Source organism: Podarcis erhardii, assembly GCF_964252035.2.
Source record: "Podarcis erhardii genome assembly, chromosome: 5".
Taxonomy (NCBI): Eukaryota; Metazoa; Chordata; class Lepidosauria; order Squamata; family Lacertidae; genus Podarcis; species Podarcis erhardii.
The window spans coordinates 18,164,978-18,184,013 of NC_138509.1; the positions used below are offsets into that span (position 1 = coordinate 18,164,978).

The 19,036-nt window shown below is 46.1% G+C and overlaps 2 protein-coding genes and 1 long non-coding RNA gene across 21 annotated transcripts in view; 1 reads left to right on the forward strand and 2 right to left on the reverse strand.

The window, feature by feature from the left end:
• LOC309343099 (disks large homolog 5-like) overlaps positions 1-4,790 on the reverse strand; it is a 31,566-nt gene extending 26,776 nt beyond the window's left edge. Inside the window, exon 1 of the mRNA XM_081864367.1 lies at positions 4,772-4,790. The gene's annotated coding sequence lies outside the window, so the exon portion shown is untranslated. The remainder of the gene's footprint in view (positions 1-4,771) is intronic.
• Positions 1-16,641, forward strand: part of LOC309343218 — a 60,882-nt gene extending 44,241 nt beyond the window's left edge. Inside the window, exon 2 of the long non-coding RNA XR_014157196.1 lies at positions 15,326-16,641. This is a non-coding gene — a long non-coding RNA (uncharacterized lncRNA). The remainder of the gene's footprint in view (positions 1-15,325) is intronic.
• LOC309343041 (disks large homolog 5-like) overlaps positions 819-19,036 on the reverse strand; it is a 116,877-nt gene continuing 98,659 nt past the window's right edge. For 17 of the 19 annotated variants that reach the window (XM_081864165.1, XM_081864161.1, XM_081864167.1 and 14 more), the window contains one exon: positions 15,999-17,751. In XM_081864165.1, the coding sequence (XP_081720291.1) occupies positions 17,648-17,751 (104 nt within the window). In that variant the 3' untranslated portion in view covers positions 15,999-17,647. Of the gene's footprint in view, positions 2,177-15,998; positions 17,752-19,036 lie in introns of those variants that run through there. The other 2 variants (XM_081864162.1, XM_081864168.1) reach the window with 1 other exon arrangement.

Consider the following 19,036-nt stretch of genomic DNA (forward strand, 5'->3'; position numbering starts at 1 on the left):
TAGCACCTTCAGGCCAGATTTTAACAGTCCTTGATATTGTGGGAGCCCGTTTCCTGAGTGGGATATATGCTGGTACCAGGAACAGAGACATATGGTCGGACTGGCCCAAATGTGGCAGCTGTAAAGCCCTATAGCCGTGATTTACATTCGAATAAACTTTGTCCAGTGTCTTGTCCCCTCTTGTGGGACATTTCACATGCTGATAGAGCGTTGGGAGCACTGTTTTAAGTTCAACATGATTGAAGTCTCCCGCAATGATGTGCACAGCTTCAGGATGCTTGTCTTGCTGGCTGCTGATAAGGCTCTGCAGGCATCCCAGCGCCAAGTTGGCATTGGCATCTGGTGGCACGTACACACCAGTTAGCATAACAGCTGTAAACTCCCTAGGGAGATAGGCTGGTCTACATTTAACAGCCACATATTCCAAATCCGGTGAACAGTAACTGCCAACGGTCTTAGAATTATTGGACCAGCATTTGTTCACATATACACACAGCCCCCCTCCTCTGGTTTTTCCGAAGTCCATGCCTCGGTCATGACGATGTACCACACAGCCTTCCAACTGAATAGCCGTGTCTGGTATGGACGGTTGAAGCCATGTCTCAATGACAAATAAAACGCAGCAATCTTTTACAAGACTGTTCTTTGCCGCCAGCAGCCTCAATTCATCCATCTTGTTGGCAAGAGATCTCACATTAGCAAGAAATATGCTAGGGAGTGGTGGTTTAGATGGACTCCTCTGCAATCTTACCAGGACGCCGGCCCGACAACCCCGCCTTTGCCTCCTGTCTCTACGCCGCCTTCGCCTCCTCATAACATGAGATTGAGATCGGAGATCACTCTGTGATATGTCCCAGAGCCTCTGCCTCAGAGATTCAAGGGCAGTATCATATCCCAAGATGGTACAAGAGAGAAGGTGGTACAGTGGTACCTCTGGATGTGAACGGGATCCGTTCCAGAGCCCCATTCGCATCCTGAGTAGAACGCCACCCGCATCTGTGCATACGTGGGTCGCCACTTCTGCGCATGACGTCATTTTGAGCGTCTGCACATGCACGAGCGGCGAAACCCGGAAGTAACGCGTTCTGTTACTACCGGGTCGCTGCGGAGCGTAACCTGAAAACACTCAACCTGAAGCATATTTAACCGAGGTATGACTGTATTCCTATCAAGCGGTTTTCTGACCATAGTTTTCATCTATTAGCTGATAAACTAATAGTTTAGGTGTGGAAGTAACCCCTTCCCTAGGCCAAAGACTGAGATCCTAAGCCAGTACAGTCATACCTCAGGTTAAATATGCCTCAGGTTGAGCGTTTTCGGGTTATGCTCCGCAGCGACCCAGAAGTAACGGAACACGTTACTTCCGGGTTTTGCCGCTTGTGCATGCGCAGGTGCTCAAAATGACGGCATGCGCATAGAATCGCGGCCTGCGCATGCGCAGATGTGGGTTGCGTTCGCTTCAGGTTGCGAAAGGGGCTCCGGAACGGATCCCTTTCGCATCCAGAAGTACCACTGTATCTCCGGGAAGAAGAATCCCCTTTTTTTTTAATTAATGCAAAGAGAAAGCAAATACTAAAAAAAAATGGAAGGGGAAAAAACAGAAGAAAGAAAACCTATGTACATAATGAAATGTTAGGAACAGTCATCACAAATATAGTCCTACTTAAATGATACTTGAACAATAAAGTTACAGTACCTACAAAACATGACATGCAATTTTTTTATGAAGGAAAAAGATAAACACATGGTTGAGAAATGGAGTCAGAAGTGCAAAAAGAAACACAGAATGGAATTTGGTACAGGCAGAAGATACATATTGTAACAAAAATTAAAAAACAAAACAGACACACTACATTTATCGACAGTGGGAAAACTAACAAGTTACAGGACCACACTAGAGGTTGTCAGATCCCTATAACAAATACTGCAATTCTAATTAAATAAAAATCCCTATGGCTATTACACACCAAAAGAACAAAGCTTGAGCAATGTAAGCTTCCAGTTACATAAACTACCTAAATGTGATAAAATAAAGACTGGGGTAGGGGAATCAGAACAGGTTGCTTGCAGCATCAGTCTTATGAAAAAGGAATCCACAGGACCTTGTTTTGTTCTTGATCAACTGTTGTCATGATCTGAGTGCAAATGATCGGAAGAGGGCCTCCCTGGACAATCCCTGTGAAAAGAAGGATCACACACACCAATCAATCAGCATGATTGTTTACTGGGGGCGGGGTGGGGGCCTGAATTTGCACTAGCGCCAAGAAATCAAAACACACTGAAGCAACAAAAAGGAAGGGGGATTAATACCCCACTTCTTGGAGGTGATGATGTTCCACCCTTTCTCCTAAGAGCTCAAGGTGGTCATATGTAGGACACTCTCCCTTATCCTCACAACAACCTGCAGAGAACCAGGCACGTCAGTTGGGCTTTGTTTGGTTTCTCAGCTGTTGTCACTTATCAGTTCAAAAAGTGGCCTGCCTCTCTGGCAACAGGAACTGAAGCTGCGAAAGGAGGGAGTGTAATAGCGCTCCCCCCTTAGACCCTCTTCCTAACCCTCTCAATTAAAAAATAAATAAATCAGGGTCTGGTTTGTTTTTAATTTAGGTGTCACCTTTCTTTGTGCCTGTGTTGTATTTATTAAGCGGGTATGCATGGGTGTTTTACCTGGTGCTTTGGGGAGGAGGCTTTTCTCATCCCATTACTGTGGGTTGTTTTTCTGCAAAAGGGCTATGTTGTGGTGCCCATGACAGTTTCTTACGATTTCCAAATGTGACCCCGGGGGCCCACCAAAGGTGGGAGGGTGCCCTCTTCCAAACATTGACAAAAATCTACTACCTAGAAAGCAGAACTCTCCATTCATGCAGTAATTCCCAAGAAAGAAATAATATAAATATATATATTACCCCTATTGGAGCCAGTCTTCGGGTACTTTGGCGTCCACGGTATTTTTACTCCTTCTTTTTGATATTTCACGGTGATGGAAGAACCTGCTTTAAAATACAAAAGGAAAAACAGTCAGGCTTCATAAGAAAGGGGGGGGGACTCCTTTAGGCTCTGAATTTCACAATAAATCTTCAAGCTTTCTGCTGTAAGCAATATAGAGTGGTCCTCTGGAACACGCATAAGGGGACCTGGGGTGTGTGGGTGAGGGGGGACTGGCAGGGGAGGGTGGGTGAGGGAGGGGGATCCTACCTTCACGCAGGGAAGGCTGGGGGCAAAGGGGAGGCCTGTCTGCCGAGCGCCCAGGACGGCGCTGAGCTGCTGCTCCCAGAGCCTCTCCTTTGAAAGTGGGTGCTCTCTCTCACTGTCTCTGCCAGTGAGCTGATTGATGCTGGAAGCACACCTTCAAAAAGGGTTGCTATAATTGCCCATGAGCTGGCCCATGACACCCCCCCCCCACGTTTGAACTCTGACAGGTGTCAGTCGCCTGACATCTTTAGGACATTGTGTGATTGACAGGGGGTGGCCCTGCCTTCTTGTCAAAGCTGGCCAATGGCAGGTTGGGGACCAAGGGATCCAATGTGTTGGTTGGTTTTAGTTGTTTTTTTTTTAAAAAAAGAGGCATGAAAATGGGCATGTAAAACAAGTAGCACTTAAAATATAAAAAGGAGGGCAGCTCACCTGAAGGTCTGGTTTCTGAACCAGCTTTTCTACTTAACTGAGTGGAGGTCTGTTCTGCAGATTGTGCAGGTGGATGGAGACCACGCACACACCGTGGATCAGGTTCCTGCTGTGACTCCTCATCAAAGAAATGCTCCAATTTCTCTCTCTCTGAACGCTTTGCTGTAGCTTTGGTGACACTGCGCCTCAAACTGTGACAAAGACCCATTTTCAGCAGAAATCTTCACCCTGTGTTCTGTACCAGTACGGGTGAATACATTCACAGCTGATTCTTCATTCCTGGAATCCAGCAAATGAACAAAACAAAGCTTAGACTGTGGTCCTAGACACAAGGACCTGGGATATTCTCTCACTCTAGTTAATTCAGATTGTTCTCTGCAATACAGTGACTGAACAACACAAACCCATTTATTATTTCTAGAGTGACCTTGACCTAGCTGAAATCCACATATCATGTGAACTCAGCACCATTAAAACTGGTTCACAAGGGACATGGTTCTTTTACTCGATGGGCATCCCAGCCCTACTCAGACACAGGTTTTGGGTCTCCTAACACCTAGCCCAGAGTTTCCTCAAATGTGGGTCTTCCACTGTTGTTGGACTACAACTCCCATCATCCCTAGCTGGCAGGACCAGTGGCGCCCCAAGTTTGAGAAATGTGGATCTAGTCATTTGAAACTGTCACCTCCAGGCAACCTGCCCACCCACAGTATTATTAATTCTATAACAGCACCTACAGCTATTCGCACTGGTCTTAACACTGTATCAGTGTTACACGGAGGTACACGGAGCCCACCAACAGGTGGTTGCCTACAAAAAGGGCTTGTCCTTTGGACTGGTTCTGGACTAATTGGTTTTGCAGCTCTTGGTTTTTTTATGTTTATGTGATTTTTATTTATCTCACCTCTTTCATTACCCAACCATTCGATTTCCTTAGATCGCAAGCCTGTTTGGGACAGAACTATTACAAATTTATGGGGTGGGGTGGGGAGAACTGCTGCAAGTTGCCTTGAGTCCCTAGGACAGCACAATAAATTAAATTAATATGTGACAGGTCATTTGCACACCATGCCAGCTGCTCCTAAATGACATAATACCAAAAAAGGGGAGAAAGGAGTGAGTCAGGAACAGGAAAGCAGGTACCAACCTCTTTCATCTGTTATGGGATGAAGAAGTGAAAGAGTCTTTGAAGAATGCTCTGGAAAGGGGAGGAGCCAAAGGCTCCGTTAGCGAGGGGCCAGGGCTTGCTGCTCTCTTTTAAAAACATTTGAGCTTTAACAACTAGCTTTCCATTTTACTCAAGCGCAATCTGTCACTGGCTGCGAGGTTGGGAAACTGATGCAAGAATGCCTTCAAGGGAAATCTTTGGCAAACTATTGGGGGGGGGGGAGACACAAAAATCCCACCGTTGGGATGCAGCTAATGAGGAGCTGATTGTAATTGTATATGAATTGTGCCTCTTCCCCAGATTGGGAAAGATGGTGGCAAACAAATGTCCTCATCACACAGGCAGCCAACTACTCCAGGTGTCTAATTTCTACAGGGATCACTTTTGGATAACTGGCAGCTTATTCAGTGTGGCAGGATTACAGCAACCTGTATTTTCATTAAAAAATAATAATGCTACACTTTGGTTTGCTGAATTTCTGTTAAGTCTCTAGTTAAGTCTCTAGCCAGTGTGGTGTAGTGGTTGAGAGCGGTAGTCTCGTAATCTGGGGAACCGGGTTTGCGTCTCCGCTCCTCCACATGCAGCTGCTGGGTGACCTTGGGCCAGTCACACTTCTTTGAAGTCTCTCAGCCCCACTCACCCCACAGAGTGTTTGTTGTGGGGGAGGAAGGGAAAGGAGAATGTGAGCCGCTTTGAGACTCCTGAAGGGGAGTGAAAGGCGGGATATCAAATCCAAACTCTTCTTCTTCTTCTTCTTCTATTTTATTACTGTTGATGTTGTTGAACTGGCTGTATTGAAGAAGAAAGCTATGCTGTCCTTGTTCTTTTTTTAATGCTGCATGTGGAAACAGACAAGAAGGGGTAGAAAACCCCCCCAGTAACTGCACTGAAAAAAGCAGGGTACTTTTAAACCTTGGGTAATGTCTCCAAGTAGCTTTGCTTACAATAAGTGCACCTTTAAAGCACACACACATTTACTCCAATGCAATATAACCTAATTGGGATTGCTCAGTTGCCTATGCCTTTCAAGTTAACTGCCTGGTGCTTTTTTATGATTGAAGGGCAGCCATCGGGTAGCATCATTTTAAAAACTTAACATTCCATCACTATTACATTTCATATTATCATGCACTTCAAGTGCCTTTCCATTCGATTGCTGCACTGCAGCAATTAGTGTTTAGAGTTTGGACTTGATAGCCCGCCTTTCACTCCCCTTAAGGAGTCTCAAGGCCAACAATCTCCTTTGCCTTCCTCCCCCACAACAAACACTCTGTGAGCTGAGTGAGGCTGAGAGACTTCAAAGAAGTGTGACTAGCCCATGGTGTCTGTACATCGTGGGACTCAGGCTACAATCCTGAACACAATGAAGCTGCTTAAATCCTATCAGAGTGAATGGGATAGGAGTAACTCAACTATGCACAGGATAGCCACCCACTGACCCAGTCCAGAGAAATTTACGTATATAGCAATCCTATGCAAGCCTACTAAAAGCTAATTCTCAGTGTGTTCCATGTGCTTACTCCCTAATAAGTGGGGTTTAGGACTGCAGTCCTAGCTATGCTTCCGTCCCACTGAAATCAACAGCACCAGTTGTGACCTGCCATTTCATTAGGTTTCAAGAGTGAGAAGCTTGCTCTGGATCAGGGACAATATTTCCAAGACCAGTCCTAGGTCGGCTGTAGTCCAAGTATGGGGGTAACTGGAGAGACCTCAAAATATTCGGTCCACTAAAATCAATAAGCACAATCCTGTAGGAAGCATTCCTGCCTAAGAACCAGCAGGGGAAAAAAAACCCAGCGATGTGCTCCTCTGTAGCTTCCTGCTTCTTTCAATGGAGCTTGAATAACTTCTCACAGGATTCTGCCCAAAATGTTTTTCTGGACAGCCAAAATCCCAAATGTCTTGAGTTAACTGAATGCAATGGGCAAGGATCCCATGGATTTCTAAGAGGGTGAGATACTCAAAATCCTGGCTCCATCGACATCTGTGTAACACTGAGATGGTCTGCCAATTGGCCGGGGGACTGAATCCAGCTCCCCATAGAGGACATCCTTGGGAATCCTGCCATCTCCCATTCTGTGGACATGGCAAAGCCAGCATAGACATCACTGAGACAGTAGTGCAAACATGCTGGGAATACGGACTTAGGAAACAAAGATGGTTGGCATTCTGTCCTGCCATGTGATACCCAAAGTCCTCCAGACACATATGTGGAAGGAGCTGAGGCATCTCTCCTGCCCACGACTCAAGTCCATAAAGCAGCATGCTCAACTCCTTAAAATTACAGGCCATTACTATTTTTGCGCATGTTCCAACTATACATGACTGTGCATGCATGCATTGCAGGGACCCTGGAAGCAGTAAGAAAAGGGCTCCTCCATTGCGTGCCATGACCCAAAATGCAACCCCCAAACAAATCAGGGGTTGACTGTACTACACAGATAGTACTGCACTCCTTTGCACATGTCATAAATAATTTCTTCTGTATCACCTAATTTTGGGGGGAGGATTTCAATAAACATTGTACATAATGTTTATGCTGGGAATGTCAGCTGGTGCAAGATTTTTGGTATTTAATTTTGATAAGAGTATTACTGAAGAAACTACTGTTTGTTGTCCAAATTTAACGTGGCTGAATCTTTTGATGATACCAATGTAAATATATTGTCAAAAGAACTGGCTTTATATATGATCTTGGCAGCATGGAAAGTAATTGCAACTCATTGGGAAACAGCCCCAAATCTTACACTGGATGCTTGGTACCACTCACTCTGAAATATAGCTATAATGGGTTAATTATGCGTTATCTGAGATCTCAGATATGCGTTAGTTATGCGTTATCTGAGAAAATCTCAGTTATGCGTAATCTGAGATTTTGACAAGCCACTTTTATGTGATTTGGCATTCCCTCATGACATATGCAGGGGAACCATCATTTCCAAGATAACCCTCGTCACAAACCTGGCAAATCTGGAAATACAGTTGAAATCGAGTTTATTCAACCCCCACTGCAAAGCAGTTTTATTATCAAAATTTACAAACTTTCCACTGTTTGCAATGAGCAAATCAAACCAAAGCAATTGAAATAGCTCAACACAACGGATGCTTCAAGTGGTTTCTCCAAATTCAGCTGAAAAAGCAACTTGTACAGTGGTACCTCGGGTTAAGTACTTAATTCGTTCTGGAGGTCCGTTCTTAACCTCAAACTGTTCTTAACCTGAAGCACCACTTTAGCTAATGGGGCCTCCTGCTGCCGCTGTGCCGCCGGAGCACGATTTCTGTTCTCATCCTGAAGCAAAGTTCTTAACCTGAGGTACTATTTCTGGGTTAGCAGAGTCTGTAACCTGAAGTGTATGTAACTTGAAACGTATATAACCCAAGGTACCACTGTACTGGCTTCTCCAGTCTCACTATTATTCAACCCCTTGAATGGAATTCCTCGCAACAGCACAAATACAACAGGTGTTGTCTCAAGCACACCCAATGTGCTTATTTCAAGGGCTTGAAATAAGGACCACCATTTTTCGGAAGACATATTTGCGTGTGACAGATTGTATGTAAGGCCCGCTTCCACTGGGAAAATGCAGCCGACTTGTAACCTGAGCTTGTGACTGTAATCTGTGCCACTGTGATTACATTTCATGTGCATTTGTGGTGTCTGCCTCAACCTTGTATCCCTATGGAGAGGTGCCTGCAGTTACAACACATGGCTAGCAAGGGAGGTGCAAGGCCATATGGGCTGGCGGGCATCAGAGAACCTTGGAAAGAGTTACAGGGGTTCTTGCTTCTAAAGAAAGGTATCTCCCTGTGTGACCTTGGCTCCTAAATGCAAAACAAGTGTCCTTGTTCCTGCCATTTCTATCAGAATGTCAGAATGATGCGATTAAAAATACTACTTATGCAAGGGCCAGGAGTGAGGCGCACAACAGTGGGGGAAGATATATGCATAAAAAAGGTAAAAGAATCATTTTTCGCATCTCATTGGCATCTCAAAAAGCACATGTTGCAAGAGAGTAAAACTTAGAAAAAGGCAGAGTACAGCAGGCCAACGCTCTTTGTGAACCATTAAGCAGCAGGGCGTAGTTCAACTGCTACCAAGTTTGTCCAAAGCCTCTTGCTATTGGTGCTTGGGATATCAGGTCCAGCAAACTCCCATTATCAACACATTCAAAGCATGCACAAATGTGCACGCAGGTGCCGCTTTCAGACCTGGGAGAGGGGGGAAGAGGGGAGGAATGGGACGCTGCGTAATGGGGTGGGCGTCTAGAGTGACCTTGACCTAGCTGAAATCCACATATCATGTGAACTCAGCGCCATTAAAACTGGTTCACAAGGGACATGGTTCTTTTACTTGTTGGGCATCCCAGCCCTACACAAACACGAGTCTTGGGTCTCCTAACACCTAACCCAGTGTTTCCTCAAACTTGGGTCTTCAACTGTTGTTGGGCTACAACTCCCATCATCCCTAGCTGGCAGGACCAGTGGCGCCCCAAGTCTGAGAAATGCGGATCTAGTCATTTGAAACTGTCACCTCCAGGCAACCAGCCCACCCACAGTATTATTAATTCTATAACAGCACCTACAGCTATTAGCACTGGTCTTAACACTGTATCAGTGTTACACGGAGGTACACGGAGCCCACCAACAGGTGGTTGCCTACAAAAAGAGTTTGTCCTTTGGACTGGTTCTGGACTAATTGGTTTTGCAGCTCTTAGTTTTTTTAATGTTTATGTGATTTTTATTTATCTGACCTCTTTCATTCCCCAACCATTCGATTTCCTTAGATCGCAAGCCTGTTTGGGACAGAACTATTACAAATTTATGGGGTGGGGTGGGGTGGGGAGAACTGCTGCAAGTTGTCTTGAGTCCATACGACAGAATCAATTAAATTAATATGTGACAGGTCATTTGCCAGATGCTCCTAAATGACATAATACCAAAAAAGGGGAGAAAGGAGTGAGTCAGGAACAGGAGAGCAGGTACCAACCTCTTTCATCTGTTGTGGGATGAAGAAGTGAAAGAGTCTTTGAAGAATGCTCTGGAAAGGGGAGGAGCCAAACGGCTGTTGGTTCCAACAGTGACCATGTAGAACAGTTAAGGAAGGCTCCGTTAGCAAGGGGCCAGGGCTTGCTGCTTTCTTTTAAAAACATTTGAGCTTTAACAACTAGCTTTCCATTTTACTCAAGCACAATCTGTCACTGGCTGCGAGGTTGGGAAACTGATGCAAGAATGCCTTCAAGGGAAACCTTTAACTAATATGTGACAGGTCATTTGCACACCATGCCAGCTGCTCCTAAATGACATACCGTATTTTTCGCCCCATAGGACGCACTGGCCCATAGGATGCACCTATTTTTTTGGGGGGGGAAATAAAGGGGGAAAAATTTTCCCGCCCCCCCAGGTGCGCTGCGCTAAGCCCGAAGCTTGGGGTGTGCTGAGCTCAGCGCGCCCCAAGCTTCTGGGTGCTGGCAAGGTCTCCGCTAGCTGTGGGGGAGCCGCACGGCTCTCCCAGGGCTAGCGGAGTGCTACGCTAATCCCAAAGCTTGGGGCGAGCGGAGCTCAGTGCGCCCCAAGCTTCTAGGTGCCGGCAAGGTCTCCGCTAGCTGTGGGAGAGCCGCGCGGCTCTCCCAGGGCTAGCGGAGCGCTGCGCTAATCCCGAAACTTGGGGCGTGCAGAGCTCAGAGCGCCCCAAGCTTCTGGTAAGGTCTCCGCTAGCCGTGGGAGAGCTGGGTCTCCCACGGCTAGTGGATAGCTTCCTGAAGCCTGGAGAGCGAGAGGGGTCGGTGCGCACCCCCCTCACTCTCCAGGCTTCAGGGAAAGCCTGCATTCGCCCCATAGGACGCACACACATTTCCCCTTCATTTTTGGAAGGGAAAAAGTGCGTCTTATAGGACGAAAAATACGGTAATACCAAAAAGGGAGAGAAAGGAATGAGTCAGGAACAGGAGAGCAGGTACCAACCTCTTTCATCTGTTATGGGATGAAGAAGTGAAAGAGTCTTTGAAGAATGCTCTGGAAAGGGGAGGAGCCAACAGTGGTAGAACAGTCATGGAAGGCTCCGTTAGCGAGGGGCCAGTGCTTGCTGCTCTCTTTTAAAAACATTTGAGCTTTAACAACTAGCTTTCCATTTTACTCAAGCGCAATCTGTCACTGGCTGCGAGGTTGGGAAGCTGGTGCAAGAATGCCTTCAAGGGAAACCTTTGGCAAACTATTGAGGAGGAAACACAAAAATCCCACCGTTGGGATACAGGCAATGAGGAGCTGATTGTAATTGTATGTGAATTGTGCCTCTTCCCCAGAGTGGGAAAGATGGTGCAATGGGCAAGGATCCCATGGATTTAAAAGAGGGTGAGATACTCAAAATCCTGGCTCCATCAACATTTGTGTGTGGATTCAGACCTGTTTCCCCACCATCACCACCTGTTGCTCAGTTCTTTTACTTGACAGTTTTCAGCGGTCACCTTAAGAGGGGCAATGTGGCCAGGTCTCTGCCACAACAATACTTCTAAAATGTTTCTGCCTCTACAGTGCTTATGGGATTTTCCCTCCATGGCAGATGACAATTCCACATGGATTCTGCTTACAAAGAAGGTGGGAAAGAGCCATACAGAGTGGCTCAGTTTGAATTCTGACCTTAAAGGGAACAAGATTTTGATTAAGTGGGAAGAAACAGGGGTGAATGAGAAGGGGTGGGCAATGTGTGAATGTTTCAAGACTATTCGCCCATTCAAATGTCTTCTTTGTGTTCCGTTTGTATGTATTTCCAGTCTGCCATGACTTCTGGCAAGTATTGCAAATGGCAAATCCCGAATTCTTGGTGCATCTCCTTCTCAGCATCTCCTTCTCAGCCTTCTCAGCCACACAACTTGGCTAGCAAGTTTATACCTTGGTGCATCTCCTTCTCAGCCTGTTTGTGTGAGGTGGGGAGGAGTAGCTGAAGCCATCATTCAACAAGGAAAAGAGGAACCACCACCACTGTTCTAAAGACTCCCTGTCCACTTCAGACAAAAGAAGTCTCAACCTTTGAACCTCAGCTCACCCATGGCCACTACTGAACTGCTGGTCCAACACAGTTTTATCCAAAATCTGAGGTTATTGCCTTTTGAGGATGTCTTTAACTTTTCATGCCATATCAACAACAACGAAGGCCCTCTGCTCTCCTAGTACCAAAGCAGCAGGAGGCAACCTGGGGCAGCAAGCACACAACAAACAACTCTTGCTGAACTGATGATGGTTAGAAGGCAGGAGGATTAAATTACTGTCATCTGTGCTAAAATAGCAATAAACCTTTGACGTTACTCTGACTTCTATTAACGCTAAATCTTAGTATGTGGAAAACAATATCGGTAGAGGAAGAAAGGAAAAATGGAAGGGTAAAATGAAGAGAAATAGTAAACAAAGGGGCATGGGGAAAACCTGGAGAAAGGTAACAGTAAATTAGAAAGGACCAAAAGAAGGGAAGGAAAGAAGATGAATCTCCCTATCCCTTGCAGTTTACTTGGGACTAAGGCTGCAGTTCCCAAGGACTGAGCTGCAGGTGACATTCAAAAGCACTTGCTCTCCTAAGCAGATGCCCTCAAGAAAGAAGCCTCCGACCTCACTGGGACCCATTTCCCTGTCCACACGCAAAGGCTCCAGATACACGGCTGCAGCCTGAACACACAGTTGATTTGTAAGTTTCCCTGGAATGAGTTGCCAACCATGAAGGGGACATTCGGCAGGCGTCCAACCCTCGCCTTCCCCCCACTCCTCGGCCATTCGCGGCTCCCAGAGGAAGGCGCCCGCTAGACACGCGAGTGTGACCCGCCCTAGGCAACGTGTGAAGCGGGAGAACCCGGGCAAGAAGAGAAACTCTTACCTTCGCCTTGCCCCCACCGTGGCAGCAGACGGTGCCCAGGTACCTGGGGGTCCTCCAGAGCAGGAGAAGAGAAAGGGGACCGTGGACGAGGCCAGGAAGGCCCGCCACATGCGCTGCCCGCGGGCGCAGGGGACCTCCATGGTCCGGGGGGGGGAGGCTGGCCGAGGAGGAGGCCGAGGAGGAGTATCTCCTGGAGCCGCCTCCGCCCCTGGCCAGCCCGGGCTAAGAGCTCCCGCTGCTGCTCCGGCCAGCGCCCTCGGCCCAGCCCAGGCCCAGCCCGAGCGCTGCTCTTGGGCGGGGAGGCGCGCAAGCCGAGCCTCAGCGCACGGCCAGTCCGAGGCTGCAGCCCCTTCCCCCTCACGACGCCCGCCACCAAGGGGAGAAGGCGGGCGGGCGGGCGGGCAGGATCCCTCCCTTGCTCGCCTCACGATGGGCGCGCCCCCGTCACTCTCTTCCTCTCGCCTCGGCTTCGGCTCCCCTCCCGGCTGGCTCCTGCCTGCTCTCGGGGCTCTCCAGGCTCCCCTCGCCTCCTCCCAAGCGGCCCGGCGCGCTTCTCCGACGCTGCCTCGAGCAGATGGAGGCGGGCGGGCGAGAGAGCGAGAGAGAGGGAGGGAGAGAGAGCCACGCGCTTGACAGGGAGCGGCGGGAGGAGCCGAAGGGCGGGCAGGCGGCCCACGTGTCCTTTTGGCGTGAGAGAGAGTTGGAGTCCCAATCCAGCGATGTTTTCCCATCCGCTCTCTTTTTCTCAGCAGATCTCAGTGACTAATCGTCGGGCCGGGGAGGAAGGGTAGCCTTATGAGGCTTTGCCCTCGGGTGGGGAAAATATTGCGCCCAGGAAAAGGAGATGGGAGTCAACAGACACTCAAGGAATAGTTTCGGAGAAAAAGCTTTTATTTCTACCATCCATGAACTGGTAGAAGGAGCAAGTGTGATAGTTCACAAAAACATGCACCAGTTCACAGTCATTTGCACAGAGTATATATTCCCCTTCTAGTTCCCTCTCCTTTCTTCTCCCTCAGGAGTCCTGCCCCATGTTGAGGTTTCTCTGAGCATGAACAGAAAGCTCCCCTGTCTTGATACTCTTTTGGACTCTTGGCGCCCTTCCCAGGAAAGGGGGGTGAGAGCGATTCAGCATGTCCAAGATGTTGCAACTAGAATGTGATAAAAGTCAGTTTTCAGGCCAGCTCTGACAGTTATTCATTAGCCTTCTTTGAAGCCTTCTCATGCTGATAAAAGAATAACATTTTGCCTTGCAATAGCAGAGCAAATGAGCAGATGTTTAGCTGCTGAGAAAATGATTTTGAAAAGCTTTGAGCAGCTTTGAGCCTGCTTTGGGGGGGGGTGACTTCGGGCCTAGGTGGGATCACCTGTCCTCACCTTCCTTCAGAAGGACCCCAAATGGCAAGAAGGAAAGGCGGCAGAGCAGAGATCGGCCTCCCTTCACCCCTGCCCGGCTCACCTCTTTTGCATGCCATTCTCTCTCTCTGTGTGTATTTTCTTCGTGCTCCATCGGAGGAGTAAGGAGACATAGCGACCACCCCCGAGAGGAAAACGATTAAAAGCTGCTCTTGAAACCCAGCGTTCGGCCAGGATGGTTGGCGTTGTTGTTCTTTATTATGGCTCAGATCTGAAAGCAATCTTTGGCTGAGGGCAGGGAAGGAGGCCGTGGGGTCTGGGGAAATGAACGAAAGCATTGCAGTAACAAGGATAGGAATAGACGCTTGCCCAAGATTTTGTGACGCCTGCCTCCCGGTGGCTGAAAGTGGGGATGTCCCCGCAAGTGGGTTTTGGTGGTTCTGGCCAGGAAGTAAGAATGGAAGGCTCACAGTGTAAGGCAGGACTCTTTGTACCTTCGAGGAAGCGATGAAGACTAGCAGTGCCAATTCCTTTGGTCTTGTAGAAGTGCAATAGCCTTTCTTGCATTGAATGGAGGGGTGGAGCTAACCCCTTTCCCTCCCAGTTGTTACAGATAATCATCCATTTTCATCTTTATGTGCCCCAAACTGTGGAGAAATGAATTAATCCATCTAATGTATCAGAGAGCCTCCAGCTACATCACTTTTAGCTAAACAATTATGCAACTCACTCCAGTGTCCACCATGGTTCTGTCATTTTGTCATGTCAAAATGTAGAATTAGAAAAACCACCTCATTCCTTGAGATAATCACATGCCCCATACAATAGCAGAAAATATTTCACTTAGCCGTTATGTAGAGTTTATGGCCATTCTTCAGTGAGCTCACCAAACCAAAATCATGCAGATTATTAATGAGGGAGAGGATGGAGATAGATACAGTGGTGCCTCGCAAGACGAAATTAATCCTTTCCGTGAGGCTCTTCGTATAGCGGTTTTTTCGTCTTGCAAAGCAAGCCCATTGACAGTTTAGCAGATTAGCGCTATTAGCGGTTTAGCAGCTTTTAGCGGCTTAGCTGTTAAGCCGCTTATCAGCGGATCAGCTGATAAGCGGCTTAGCGGCTTAGGAAAAGGGGGGAAAAAGGGAGGGAACCCGCAGGAACTCGCAAGACATTGCGAAGCAAGCCCATAGGGAAATTCGTTTTGCGAAGTGCCTCCAAAACGGAAAACCCTTTCATCTAGCGGGTTTTCCGTCTTGCGAGGCGTTCGTCTTGCGGGGCACCACTGTATTCAAATATATCAGTAGCTGAAGGAATGCTAGCTTACTTCATAAGACGTACATTCATAACACATTCTTTCTCTCCCAAGACTTCTGAAATCAGGTCCAATGAAGCCTTTGCATGGTCCAAAATTTGTATCCCCCACCCCACCCCGTGGCTTTGCCATTTTAAGACTTCTCTTAACTTGGGGGAATTCTTTTATTTTTCAGCCTTACACACATTAGCTTGAGAAAAGCTTATAAAGCAGTCCCATTTCCAAACTGGGCTTTGGAAGGTCATAGGTTAGGACTCCAAATCTGCAGGGTTGAGGTCATAGAATTTTTACTTTTTGCCTAACGCCTCTTACACTGGAAAGAAAAAGGACCATCTACCAAGCCAGATTTCCGTCAGGCAGATGTTTACCACTGATACTCAAAATGTATTATTTTGTTAAATGGGAAGGGCACAAAGAGTAGTATGTCAAGCTAGCATCTTTTAAATCCAATGGTATCAAAATTTAAGCAAGCGTTGCTCTGAATTTTCTTTTGGAGTCATTATGCTTAATGGGTAATTGCAACAAAATGCAATTTGGAATCTCACTGTAAAATGACCATTACAAATGTCTATGAATTTGTTTTAATTCTGTAACCTTTTGCTTGGTGTTCATAGTATGGTTGATAGTAGTAAATTGAACAACAGAGTCAGACAGGGAATTATGCAACACTACCATACAAGTCAAGTTATAGAAATTGACCTTTATTTAACACAACTTTTTTGTTTTCATACAAAGTGACTTTTTTTTTAGTTCAGAAAATCCATGTTGCAACAGTACCGGTCTGTTTCAATCGTACCGTTGAAGTCCAACTCTGGCCTCCCTCTTTAAAAAAAATATATGTTGTCCCTCAACTTATTAACAGTATTTTAACTAAGAATTTATCAATAGCCTTTCTACATTTTTCCCTCTCTCTCTCTCTCCTGTACTTTGAATTATAAAATAGTATCTGCAAAACAGAGGTTTAAATTTCCAACCAAATTTTGTCTTTGAACAACTGTGCAAGAAGAATCCCTTTTTTTTTAATTAATGCAAAAAGAAAGCAAAAACTAAAAAAAAACGGAAGGGGAAAAATCAGAAGAAAGAAAACCTATGTACATAATGAAATGTTAGGAGCAGTCATCACAAATATAGTCCTACTTAAATGATACTTGAACAATAAAGTTACATTACCTACAAAACATGACATGCAATTCTTTACGAAGGAAAAAAAAAGATAAACACACGGTTGGGAAATGAAGTCAGAAGTGCAAAAAGAAACATAGAATGGAATTTGGTACAGTGAGAAGATACATATTGTAACAAAAAACAAATAAACAAAACAGACACACACTACATTTATCGACAGTGGGAAAACTAACAAGTTACAGGACCACACTAGAGGTTGTCTGATCCCTATAACAGAGAGTGCAATTCTAATTAAATAAAAATCCCTATGGCTATTACACACCAAAAGAACAAAGCTTTAGCAATGTAAGCTTCCAATTACATAGACTACCTAAATGTGATAAAATAAAGCAGTCTCTAGGCACAGCTATTAAACCTTATGATTTACTGCTTAATGTAGGCCCAGCAACCCAAAATTATTATTCTGAATACACAATGAGCACAGTTTGATCAGATACACCATGACATTTAAATATTAACCCATGCATAAAAGAAGCCAATACCTTTTTTGAACAGACAAAGGAGTTTATGAGATACAAACAGTGGCCTCACCCATATATCAGAAGAGTGCTTCTCCCCCCTGGATTCACTCCCCAAATGGGTACCTATAAGAAAACCCATTCACAATCCACACAACTGATTGTTCTTGAAGGTAGAACAGCTCTTATGGAAGGACAGAACCACACTTCATGAAAAAGTCACGCTCACTCAGCTGAGTAGGAACTCGACACTGTTTTGTTTGGTTTTCTTCGTATCAGAAGCAGAGGAGAAATAAGCAGGGGGTGACTAGGGAAGGGGAAGCTGAACAGGTTGCTTGTTTTAAAAAAATTCAAGTAAACATGAACCACCAAATACTTGGGATTGGGGGGGGGGAGAGGTTTTTGTAAACGTATCCTAAAGGGTTTCTCTCTCACTCACTTTGCAGCATCAGAGTCTTATGAAAAAGAAATTCTGCATTCATTCGTTTGTATAGGAACAAATGTACAAGAATTCTGCCAGCGAAAGGCCTACCGCCTTCCACGGGTGCCTCACAGATGTTGTCCGTGACGAATCCAAATTGTACCAACCATACAGGCAGCTAAGGGTGGACCAAACAACACCCACTGCAAGCAACTGTTTTATGTACGAATCTGTTGCAGCGTTTCAGTCACTTCGCTCCATATGTCTATAGAGGGCCGGCTGGAATCCACAGGACCTTGTTTTGCTCTTGATCAACTGTTGTCATGATCTGAGTGCAAACGATCGAAAGAGGGCCTCCCTGGACAATCCCTGTGAAAAGAAGGATCACACACAGACACATCAGTCAATCAGCATGCTTGTTTACGGGGGGAGCTGAATTTGCACTAGCGTCAAGAAATCGAAAAACACTGAAGCAATTAAAAGGAAGGGGGATTAATACCCCCCTTCTTAGTTGTGATGATGGTTTTTCCCCACCCTTTCTCCTAAGAGCTCAAGGTGGTCATATGTAGGACACCCTCCCTTAACCTCACAACCACCTGCAGAGAACCAGGCACGTCAGTTGGGCTTTGTTTGGTTTCTCACCTGTTGTCACTTATCAGTTCAAAAAGTGGCCTGCCTCTTTGGCAACAGCAACAACAACCCTGCCTGTTTCCTTATAAGCATCTCCACCACCAGGTGTATGAACTAGACCTCGATGTGGCCCAGGATTCAGGATAATGAAGGGAGGTGCATATACAGAGTGTGCCTCTCTATGCGTTCTCACTGTATGGACTTTGGGTGTTGATGGTGGAACTTGTAGGACCCAACTCTTGGCATCTTTAATGGCATTCAGGTGTGCTCAACTATGGTTCTCAAAGAATAGAGACAAAGGGTGAAGCAGAGACACACAGAGAGACATTTAAGATGTAGATTTTTCAGGAGACTGAAACTGCATGTTGTTCCTTTCAGGGGAATAGTTTGAGAGTGACACAGGGAGAGGCCTAAGATAAGGGGGCATCTCTTTGTAACCCCCATTGAGCTTTGGGAGAGGAGAAAGGAACTCGGCTTTCTGGTTTTCACTTTTCTTTACCGTTTGTGGAAGCAGAGTTCTTTTTGTGGTTAGCAAAAGAAATCAGTGTTGAAGCAGCCAAGCTTCTGAGAACCTTCATTCCTGCTAAGAAAGCCTTTGCTGTTGCAATACAGCTAACAAAAACATGGCAAGAGCAGAAAGCAGCCAGGCCCCACGAGTATGATCCTCTAAGACAACTGTTTTGTTACTGAGCCCTCCGAAAGCTATTTTCAGAGGCATCACGTGACAAAGTTTACATATTAAATCTAAATATGGTTAGAGGGACCCCGGTTATAGCATAATAAACCTCCATGGCTGAACAGAAGGCTAAGTTTAGTAGCAAGGCAGAAATATACAAAGAGATGATGGCCGTAGCAACAAGCCACTATTTCCAAATATAAGAAGATGGCCGTTTATGGGTTTCGTTAATAAAACAGGCATGACTGGTTAATAATAATAATAGTAATAAAAAAAGAACTGGCAGGCTTATTCAAGGGTTAAAGTTAACAGAAAATACAACACAATGGTGCTCACTTAGAGCCCATT